This window comes from Pezoporus flaviventris, unplaced genomic scaffold (assembly GCF_033815535.1).
Source record: "Pezoporus flaviventris isolate CSIRO_AGI_PZ_B2104156 unplaced genomic scaffold, CSIRO_AGI_Pfla_v1 ptg000083l, whole genome shotgun sequence".
Lineage (NCBI taxonomy): Eukaryota > Metazoa > Chordata > Aves > Psittaciformes > Psittacidae > Pezoporus > Pezoporus flaviventris.
The window spans coordinates 8,819,261-8,830,324 of NW_026892631.1; the positions used below are offsets into that span (position 1 = coordinate 8,819,261).

The window sequence follows — 11,064 nt, forward strand, 5'->3', positions numbered from 1 at the left end:
TGATCCCCAAACATCTTTAATCAAACCCCTAAGGACTCAGGGCTGTGCCTATGACTGCTGGGACCCTTTTTCAACCAGGGCCTTGTCTCTTTCTTCCATAAGCTGCTTTGTCAAAGCAATCTGCTCTTCCAGGAGGCGAATATTCTCCTTTTTCTGGTGTTGACGCTCAAGATCTTGGAGAACTCCACGGTGCAGCCTCTGCAAACACAAGGGACAGCGTTTATCACAGCCTGTTGGATGCTGAATGTGATTAACTCCCACTCTAACCCCTCCTGCAGGGCTGTTCACCATGCTATGCTGCCTTTGCAAGTCCTCTGCCACCACCTGTAGCCACAGCCACTTAACAGGGTTTGAATGTAAAACTACAGGAGCCAATACACAATACCTATCAGCTAATGGTACTAAACCAAAAAGTGCTTTATTTGACCTCATTTCAGATGGGTGGGCATACCAATTGGTAAAGCTATCAAGCAAACAGATGCTATGCGCCTGTAATTCCCATGCTATGCAAGATGGACATGATCTATAAACCCCTGTTACCTCTGCCCTAAATCTTCACCAACTCAAGCTGATCTCCCCAGAGCTTCTCCCCTGCTTGGAGACAATTCTGTGGCAAAGTGGAAACTATCTTAAGAAAAACTGCCATGTGGCTTCATCTGCTTCTTCCCGCGCATGCCTCAGTCTTAACAAAAGCACAGAATAGTTAGGGCTGGAAGGGGCCTTAACATCATCAAGTTCCAACCCCCAGTACCTTCCAAATGCCTTGTAAACTCTTGCTGCATGGCTGATCAAAGTCCCACAACCTGCTTATGCCAAGCTCGTGAAAAAGCAAAGCACTACAATAAAAAAATATCCCCTTTACCCAAAGTGCTGATTAAAAATGACCTGTGCAGTACAGACCATCAGCTCTCAAATCAGTGGGTAAGCACCCCAATGAGTGTTGAAAGCTCTAAAATCTCAGCTGCTCTTTGCTTTACTCACAGGGTGCCCAGAGAAGCTGTGGCTGCCCCATCCCTGGCAGTGTTCAAGGCCAGGCTGGATGGGGCTTGGAGCAACCTGCTCCAGTGGAAGGTGTCCCTGCCCGCGGTAAGGGGTTTGGAACTGGATGAGCTTTAAGCTCCCTCCTAAACCAGTCTGTGCTTCTATGAAGCCGCCCCACCAAGCCCATCAGCCTCACCCCGGAGCTCCCAACCTCCCAAGGGACCACTTGCCACAGGGAGAGAGCATGGGAAGAGCAAATGCCAGGGCAGGAAATGGCGAGGAAGGCAAAGGTCGTGGACAGCGAAACGCCGGGGGTGAGCTCCGGCAGGGCCCCGCCGTGAGGTAAAGGCCGGGCCGGCCCCACTATGAGCAGCGCCGCAGGCACGGCCGGGCCGCCCACCGCGCTCAGGAGCACGTGCACGTGAGGGCCTGGGGCGTGGCTTAACGGAGAAGGGGGCGTGGTTTACGCGACGGGGCGTGGCTCCACCACACACCTCGGCCCAGGCCGCCAGGTGAGGGGGCGTGGTTATCGCCAAAGGGGCGTGGCCTGGCCTGCGGGTGGACGCGGAGGTGTCCCCGCTTCGTGTCCCCCCCCCACCTACCCTGGGCGGGCCGCGCACTCACCTCCTGCTCCCGCCGCTGCTGGATGTGCACGGCCACCACGGTGGCGGCGGAGAGCAGCACGGAGACGGCCAGCACCGCTCGGGACCTCCGCGACATCGCGGGCGGAGCGCTCCGCTGCCTGCTGCTCGCCGCGGCGGGAAGGCCCGGCGCGGAGCCGGGGGGGGGGGGGTGTGTGAGAGGAGGTGCCCCAGCCGAGCGCCGAGCCAGGCCAGAGCAATCGACCGCCGCTGAGAGGCTGGGCCGAGCGGGGAGGGGGCGGAGCCTCGGCCCGGGGCGGAGCTGGTGGGAGGTGGCAGAACCGGGCGCTCCCGCCGCTCCCGTCGCACGTGGAGAGGCCCCGGCGCTCCGCGGCCTCCCGGTTGGGGCCGAGGGGGTGCCGCGGGGCAGCCCCAGGCCCATGGTGGAAGCAGGTGGCGGCCTGGTGCCGTAGGGCTGAGGCGGCTCCGGGTCGGCGGCCCGTCGGTGGAGACGTGCCTGCTCACGGCAGGGGATGCATCTGGATGGGCGCTTGCAACCCAAACCAGCCCGTGGCTCTGTGCTGTAAGCACACCCAGCCCTCACTCACCGACCCCTGTGCTGCGGGCGGGCCGGCTCCCTCCTCACCGCGCCTTTGGCCATCGATACTGCTATGGGGAAAGAGCCCCCGCGGGCGTGAGGGAGGAGGGCGGCGGTGGCTCCCGATGCCTTTCCTCAGGGGGTGTTTGTGGAGCTTCCTGCCGGCGTGCGCTTGCATTTCCAGTGCGGCTGCAGAGCCGAAAAAACAAACAAAAGGGGAAAGATTTCTTCTGAGTTCAAGAAAGATTCCGGTTATTTTTGTCTTCGCTTTAACTGAGCGGAGACCTCCAGTTCTGCACTTTCCTTGCCCAGAAAACCCACTTTGAACAGATGAAGCAGCTGGAGAAAGCAGCTCTTCAATTGTCTGGTTTCTGCTCATTGTTCAATGTGTGGCCTTAGGCCTCGTGCTTGGCAGTTTTTCGTGCTCTGAAGACAGAATTATTCCTGTCCCCGGGGGTCGTTCCCTGGCACCTCCTCACTGAAGTATCCGAGTGCTTTACAGACAGAGAGGATTTATGTTCCCTGTGCTCCCGTGTGAGGGCAACAGATGGCTATCGTGCATGACTTCGATCCACCACGTTCAGATGCACTTCGGGCGTTGGCTACAGGACTTCAGCCTTTCAGGGCACTCTTACCCTCTAACACATCAAACTTCCCCCTGGCTACTGTGACAGAGGCTCCGGTCATGCTCCCGAGAAGCAGGGAGCTTGTCAGCAGTCACTGTGCTCTGTACCGCAGTCACTGTGCTCTGTACCGCAGTCACTGTGCTCTGTACCGCAGTCACTGTGCTCTGTACTGCAGTCACTGTGCTCTGTACCACCCGAATGAGCACATCAGCGGTGCAGGAGAGTGACTCTTGTGAATGGATCAGACAAAAGGATGGCTGGTGGGGCAGTGGGATGTGCCACGAGGTCTGTAAAACCCTGAAGGAGGTCAGGCAAGACTCATTCGCCATTTCCCACAGTCCAGGGTGGGTTTGTGGAAGTCCTTGCCCCTGGTGCTACAGAAGCTGAATGTAACCTGCGGATACAGAAGGGATCTGCTCAGATTCCTGGAGTGCCCTGGATGTTGGGATGCTGCTCGTGTCTCAGAAGCTCCTCAAAGCACAAGTGACGAGGGAGGTGGGAGGTTTATTGTGAAAGGGGTAGGTTGGTTCCCAATACATTCCTGTACATTTTTCCCTCCGAGCATCTGCCACAGCTCGCTGCCAGGCAGGACGGTGGGGCACGAGGAGCCTCAACCTCAGCAGGTAGCACAGATCCTGTCTCAAAACCAGGCTTGGATGTTTCCAGAGGAGTTACAGAGCAGTGGGTGCTGTGAGGGGATGGTGGGGTTTGCATCCCCAGCCCGGACTGGAAGAGGAAAACCAATCATGTGAAGCTTCTCCCTCCTCATTATAATCTTTTTCATCTTCCTGCTGAATAATCGTGATTAAAATGAAAGACGAAATTAGTGGGAATGATAATATTTCAATTGCGTCTAATAGTTTTGCTCACATCGGTGTGTTTACTGTTATTAAGACTCATGCATAAGTGCTTGTAACACATCCAAGGCTACTGGAGTGCCAAGAACAGAGTTGAGCCAGAGGCAGGCAGATGGGAGCCAGCGCAGCGCCCATGGCTCCGTGGAAGGGCGCAGCTCCCCCCGGCTGGAAGCTGAGAGCCTCTACCCAAGGCTGGCATCTATCACTGAAGGACTAAAACCTCATCTGCGGAACGTTCATGCTGTGCTTCCACAGTCTGCAGTTTTTCCCATGGTAGTTGAGGTGTTCCCCCTTGTCCCCCTTCCTCACGAGGGTTAGGTCTTGCTGAAGCACCCTCAGCACAGGAGGGACATGAAGCTGTTGGAGCAAGCCTGGAGGAGGCCATGGAGATGCTCCAAGGGCTGCTCTGGAGCCAGGCAGAGAGAGCTGGGCTTGTTCAGCCATTGAGAAGAGAAAGCTCCAGGGAAACCTTAGAGCAGCTTCCAGTGCTTGAAGGGGTGATGAGAAATCTGGAGAGGGTCTTTTGACAAGGGCCTGTAGGGACAGGACAAAGGGGAATGGGTTTAAGATGATAGAGGTGAGACATTAGGAAGTTCTTCCCTCCAGCTGCCAGCTCATGGTGAGTCCCACAGCGGCAGAGCGGGTTGTGGCAGTGCAGGCACTGGTCATCCTGATGCAGCCGCCGCGGCCCCACCGTGAACGTCTCTATCAGATTTGGTGGTAGAAGGTGTGCATCACGTTATTGGTATTCAAAACATCGGAAAATGCAGAGAGAAAAATGGAAAACGGGTTAAAGTTTCTGTGTGCCTCCTCTATAATTACAAGGTAGGGTCACTGGGGGCTTCCTTGTGTGCAGAGACTCAAAAAATAGTGTAATTAATGAAATATATGTATTACAAATGCCCTCTTTTGGCCAGGTTACTGGAGGGCAGCATCATCCTGAGATGGAGCAAAGAGAAAACCTGGAGGGAGAGACCTTCCTTTTATTCCCTCGCAAGCAAGGGAAAAGGGAAACTTCCCTTCCCTTTGGCAGGGCAGCCAGCAAAACAGTTGGTTTGGATTTGGATTTCCTGCTTCCAGCGGGGAGGGTGCAGAACCCAGAGGCAGCCGCTATGTGAGAGCTGCTGGTTTTACAGCAGGGCGATGTGCGGTTACAGCTCCGCCAGTCCCCACGCCAGCGGGTCACCTCCAGGTGAATAAACCAAGGTGTGGGCTCTGCCGCGGCCTCGTTTCACCCCGGATGGAGGATCGGGATCCTTCCCCAGCACCCCGGGATGGTGGGAAGTGAGGCGGGACATCTAGATGCTGCCTCCGCTTCCAACAGCTCACCCCACTGTTCCCTTATCCATGCCCTTTGGTTTGGGGTGCCGCAGGGGGGTCCCAATGCAGGGAGCTGCAACCCCTGCTGCCCTTGCTGTCCCCCGAGCAGGGATGGGCAGTTGAAAGGCAGGCGGAGGCCAAAGTCTACCTACGCGTGGTGAGCACAGGACGCGCACCCAGCCCTTGATCATTATATTGACGGCAATCGCGCAGACCCTTGCCCGCGGAGCAGGAGTGGAGGGCAGAAGTGCTCACATGGGGCGGTTGTTTCTTTTCCTCTGGCAAACATTGTAAAAGGCACTGGGAGATAAAAACCTGTGTGCTGAGCACCCCCCAGAACGCTGGCGGAGTAATTCTGCAAGCAGTGTCCCTGCAGCTTGCATGGCAAAGGTAACCCTGCCCCGGTACCTGCAAGGACGTGCGTGGGGTCCCAGCCCCGTGGGGTGCACCCCTGGCTTCCACTCTCCTAGGGCTCCCTGGGGAGGAGGAGAGCGTCTTTGGGTGCTGAGGCCCTGGCACAGGTTGCCCAGAGAAGCTGTGGCTGCCCCATCCTGGCAGTGTTCAAGGCCAGGTTGGACACAGGGGCTTGGAGCAACCTGGTCTAGTGGAAGGTGTCCCTGCCATGGCAGGGGGCTGGAACTGGGTGAGCTTTAAGGTCCCTTCCAACCCAAACTGGACTGGGATTCCTGTGCTGCAAAAGTTCAGGGAGAAGAGGGAGTGGGGTTCAGCTGGGTGGGTGTGGAGGGGGCAGAGGCACCCATGAGCTCCCCCTCCTTCCCCCCAGCTGTCAAACTGGCGCTGTATAGAAAGGATCCTGTCTGGAAGCGGCACCACTGAGCTCCCTGGGCAGTTTCATAGGCAGCGGGTGCGTATCCTGATGCTTAACTCACCCTGGGCATGTTGGAGCACATGCCTGCCCTCATGCACCCGTGGCATCAGGACGGGCGGTCGGAAAGGTCCATCTTTAACACAGCAGTGTTTGAACAGGGGCCAGGACATCCTGACCCGTCCCCTGGCCTGGCTTGGTGCAGGCTTGTGCTCAGGCTGGTGCCTATGGCCAAGGCTGTCCTGGTGGTCCTCTCTATTGGACAGGAGCTGTGAGGAATCCAGATGGACCTCACCTTCCCTTTTTACTGTTGCCAAAATCCCCATGGAACTCCGCTCCAGGGCTGCTTAGCCACGGGTGGCAGTGGTGGGACCATCCCCAAGCAACCAACCCGAGACAGTTATTCCTTCCTCCAGCTCATCACTGATCCTCTATGTCTTATCACTGCTCCATCAGGCTGTTAATCATCCCATTATCCCCCAGAGAGGAGAGGGATGGCCGGGACAGCACCCACCACCCAGCCGGGACGTTTTTGAAATGGTAAAGAAATGCATGAAGCCCTTCTACATACAATGGGTTTATGGCAGCAGTCATCTGCCAGGAATGAGGAAGCCTGGGGGGCCCCACAGGTCCTTGGGGAGGGGACAAAGGACTTTCTACCACCAAAGCTGGAGCTTGGAGGCGGGGGGGTGTCAGAGCTGGTGGGGCTTGTGGCAGGGGGAGCGCAGCCCCCGGTGGCTTATCAGCCTCTGCCAGCTGCGGCGCAGGGGGGTTTAAAGGCGTTTCGAAAGCGCTCTCGTTATTTTTAGGAACCTGGGAAGCGAGTGCCGGGGTCAGAGCCCAGCTGAGGCTCACACGCAGCAGCGGTGCCTGCCTTGTCAGGGAGAGCCTTCCCCTGGCACAAGGCTGTGGTCCCAGTCAGCTAGCAGGACAGGCTGGCCTTGCCCAGCAGCCAGGCTTCACATTCCCCTGCTTGAGCTCCCCGCCTCTGTGAACATGTGCAGCACATCCTGATGTGATGTGCATCCTGACAGCGGCACATCCCAATAGCAGTGCAGCGCGTCCTGGTTGCAGGGCATCCCAATGGCAGTGCATCCTTATGTGCAGTGCATCCCAATAGCAATGCGTCCTGATGTGCAGTGTGCATCCTGAAAGCAATGCTTCTCAGTGGCAGTGCATCCTGATGGCAGCACAGCCAAATGTCAGTGCTTCCCAACAGCAATGCATCCTGACAGCAGTGCATCCCGGTTGCAATGCATCCCAATGGCAGCACATCCTGACATACAGTGCATCCTGATGGCAAGGAAAATGTGTCTTTTCCAGGGCAATGCTTCCTGTTTGCATGGATCGTGCCACTGAAGCAGGCACCAGCTGGGCAGTGAAATGGAAACACATTGATGCTGGAAGCAGAGCATCACGAGATAGAAGGCACACAGCTCTCAGGGATGAAATCAGGGCATGGGGTTCTGGCCTTCCAGTACCTGGGGCCCTCTTGGGAAATGGAGTCGGGCTCAGACAGGGAAGCTGCTCATCTCCACAGGTATCAGCACCTGCCTGGCCGAAGCTTTCCATGAGTTCCTGTGAGGGAGAGCCCCAGATCCAAACCACCAGTCAAAAAGGGTGAGTGGTTCCTGTCCCCTTCTTTCACTGCCCGCACAGCTGCTGGGTTTGGTGCTGAGAGAGATGTCTCTTGTGGTAACATCAGAGGAACCCGGGGGACCAAGGACCACCGCCAGTGAGTGGCTGCTGGAGGCGATGTGGCTTTTTCTTCCCTGTGAGGGTGCTGAGGCCCTGGCACAGGGTGCCCAGAGAAGCTGTGGCTGCCCCATCCCTGGCAGTGTTCAAGGCCAGGTTGGACAGGGCTTGGAGCAGCCTGGTCTAGTGGAAGGTGTCCCTGCCTGTGGCAGGGGGTTGGAACTGGGTGAGCTTTTTCCAACCCAAATCACCCTATGATTCCATGATTTTGGATCTGCCGTCAGATCCTATGTGGATTTACTGGTGTCTAATAAAGGTTGTGTGCATGGTGTATTTTTAAGCACAGCAGGAGCATTAAGAGGGAGTAGCTTTCTGTCCTCTATTTAGCTGCTGATTTGCAGGAAACTCCTGGGATTTCACCACCTTTGCAACCTCTGCTGCTACATCAGGCTTGGCAGGAACACACCCAACTTCCCAGGGAGGAATCACTGGGCAGACAGCGGGATCACGGGAAACCAAGTGACAAGGAAAAGTTGGGCGGTGCAGGCAGAGCCGGGGAAGGTGCTTCAAGGGCCTCCAAAGCCGAGTGCTCCTGTGGTTGTGTTTCTATGGCAGAGTCTGCGATCTCAGGGCTCTGCTGACGCCTCATGAGGGAGGACACCTCTCTAAAGGGATCATCCTGTACTCCATGTGCGTGGGGTGCACAGGTCCTTGGGCACCCTCTTCCCCCAAGCCTCAGGGCTGCGGGTGCCACCGAGGAGGATGCTTTGGGGATGCTGCTGGGGTCAGACACCCGGCACGGGCTCCGTGGTGGTGCCTGGGAGCCATTTCCATGGGGAGCGGCCGGGCAGCCCGGGGTGACGCCGGGCGCCCCGAGGGAGCGGAGCCGCAGCGAGTGGGTGGCTGCGGAGACAAGCGCCGAGCCGGCGGAGCGGAGCCGGGGGGAAGCGGAGGTATCGGTGGAGAAAGACAGGGAGACGCTGGGAGTGGCAGGGGCCGTGGGAGGCAGGGAGACAGAGCGCGGTGAGTCAGCGCGGTGGGTGCTGTGAAGCACAGGCAGGGCAGGTTCTGCCGCAGCCTGCGGAGCCCTCGTCCCCCGGCCGGCATCTTCTCCATCCCTCCTCCCCTGCGCGGCCGAGGAAAGCAGGAGCGCGCTCCTCACCAGGGCTGCTTGAGGAGCCGCTGCTCGCTCCTGCTGAGATAAAGCTGGCGTGGAGCCACGCTGGCTCCATCCACTGCGGTCAGGTAGTTCCTCATCGGACCTGGGAGCTGCCAAAACCTGGCTTGAAGCAGAGCTCTCTGGTGCCCGGGCTTGACCCCGTAGTTGGTGGCACAGGGCGGTGTTGCAGGAGTGACCAGGGCGGTAGCTCTGCTCTGGCAGCCTGTGCCACCACAGTGATGCTCACCCACCCCCCCCCCCCCACCCCGCGACCTCTGTAGCACCATGGGCCAGTGCTCACCCAAACATTGCCACTGGAGATGCCATGCTTCCAGCGGGAATCTGCCCTCAGAGGCAACAGCACCCCTTACAGCAACACAGTGCTTCAGGTGTGCGATGTGGCACAGGGCCGGGTGAGGGAACCACAGAACTGTAGAATCAGTGAGGCTGGAAAAGACCCTCAAGCTCATCCAGTCCAACCATTCCCCAGCACTGCCAAGGCCACCACTAAACCAGGTCACTGAGGGCCTCGTCTACACAGGCTGTGAACACTTCCAGGGATGGTGATTCCCCTGGGAGCACGTTGGCTCCTTGCAGGTTGATGCTGAGCTGTGAGACCAAGGGCAGGCATCCAGGTGGAAGGAAAGTTGGAGCTCCTCTTCTCTTCTCTTCTCTTCTCTTCTCTTCTCTTCTCTTCTCTTCTCTTCTCTTCTCTTCTCTTCTCTTCTCTTCTCTTCTCTTTTCTCTTCTCTTCTTTCTCTTCTCTTCTCTTCTCTTCTCTTCTCTTCTCTTCTCTTCTCTTCTCTTCTCTTCTCTTCTCTTCTCTTCTCTTCTCTTCTCTTCTCTTCTCTTCTCTTCTCTCTTTTCTCTTCTCTTCCCTTCCCTTCCCTTCCCTTCCCTTCCCTTCCCTTCCCTTCCCTTCCCTTCCCTTCCCTTCCCTTCCCTTCCCTTCCCTTCCCTTCCCTTCCCCTCTCCTCTCCTCTCCTCTCCTCTCCTCTCCTCTCCTCTCCTCTCCTCTCCTCTCCTCTAATCTTCCCTCTTCTCCAGTTCCTTCCCTCATCCCTACACCCACCTCCTTGCCCCTAAGCACCTTCTATGTGCTATATGGACGGGGAAGAGGTTGGCAGTGAGAGGGTGTCCTCCCAAAGGGACAAGTCCCCCCGGCCCCATCAATCTGCTCCCCTGTGGGGTTAGTTTTGGGAAGGAGCTGGGTGCGATTGCGACAGCGACACATGGCTGATTCATTGTTTGATCCAATCTCTCCCTCCTCATTCCCAAATGATTCGAGTCAAATGAAACATATTTTAGTAGCCCAATCTGTAAGGGTGGGTCCCATTGTGCTCTGACCCTACAGGGCATTTTGTACATTTAATTTGATTTACACCCCAAACGTACTGGGATTCTCTCCCACACCCAACTAATGCTGAAAATTAAACAAGATCCTACAGCAAGGTCGGGTGCCATTATCTCCTTAGTGTTGTTATTTATTGAGCAATGATGGTGCTCGGGCTCTGTGTACAGTGTTGCTCCTGTGGGTGTATGGAGAAGGCCGAGGGCTGCCTCAGTGATGTGTCCACGGGCTGAAGACGATGCGGTGCTGCATGTGGGGCCACGCTGTGAGCGTGCTCTTCCTGGTTGCAAACACCAAGGAGTGGTATTCTTAGGTGAGGTGTTACGGTTTTCTTCTGGGCTATGGCGAAGCAACACCAAGACTTGGTCACTGGTCTGCATTTCCACCCTCTAGCTCAAGAGGAAGGCAGCCCGCTGCCGATGAGATGCTCTACTTCATGCTGCTGGGGGTGCTTCGGGTCTTTCTCTCCACCCTGTGCCTCTGAGGGCGCTGGGCACACCACAACCCTGACCACTCGTGTCAAGGCTCCAGAGCTGATAATAACAATGATCATTTAGTTCCTGATTCAGCCGTGCTTGTAAGTGCATGTCTGGGTTGGAGCACTCAGAGTGAAGCGTGTGCTCCAGGACCTCGCTAAACGGGAACCTCAAAGCAGGATTTGAAAAAGCCCAGACGACATTAAAGCGGTCACAGCAAGCTCTTGGTTCGGGAGAGTTGTGATTGATGTCGTTTGCTACCTCTTTTGGCTTAAAAGACAAGGAGTGGTTAAAATGAAAGAAAAACCTCAAGTTGAAAGCATTGCAAAAAAAAAAATAAATAAAATATATCAATTAAACCCCATGTAGCTGCATTTTGACCTGGAGCAAATTCTCAGACATAACAGAGAAATTGCATAGCCTTAAAGAGAGAGAAAGGCAGAGAAGGTTTTACCTGTGGTACTGCTGAGGTATTGCCCAGAGGCAGCTGAGGTGGCTTCTCACCTGGTACCTGCTGAGAGGTTGCCCCGAGAAGCTGGGGCTGCCCCATCCCTGGCAGTGTTCAAGGCCAGGTTGGACACAGGGGCTTGGAGC

The 11,064-nt window shown here is 56.5% G+C and overlaps 2 protein-coding genes across 2 annotated transcripts in view; both read right to left on the reverse strand.

Annotated features, from left to right (window-relative positions):
* The window catches only part of LOC133280451 (baculoviral IAP repeat-containing protein 5-like), a 121,928-nt gene that overhangs the window by 24,179 nt on the left and 86,685 nt on the right, over positions 1–11,064 (reverse strand). The gene's annotated exons all lie outside the window — the stretch shown is intronic.
* LOC133280453 (protein PET117 homolog, mitochondrial) lies at positions 42–1,779 on the reverse strand. Its single transcript, XM_061475182.1, has 2 exons — positions 1,606–1,779; positions 42–198 (listed from the first exon to the last, which is right to left on the reverse strand). The coding sequence occupies exons 1-2, from the start codon at positions 1,699–1,701 to the stop codon at positions 49–51; spliced, it is 246 nt and encodes an 81-aa protein (XP_061331166.1). The 5' UTR covers positions 1,702–1,779; the 3' UTR covers positions 42–48.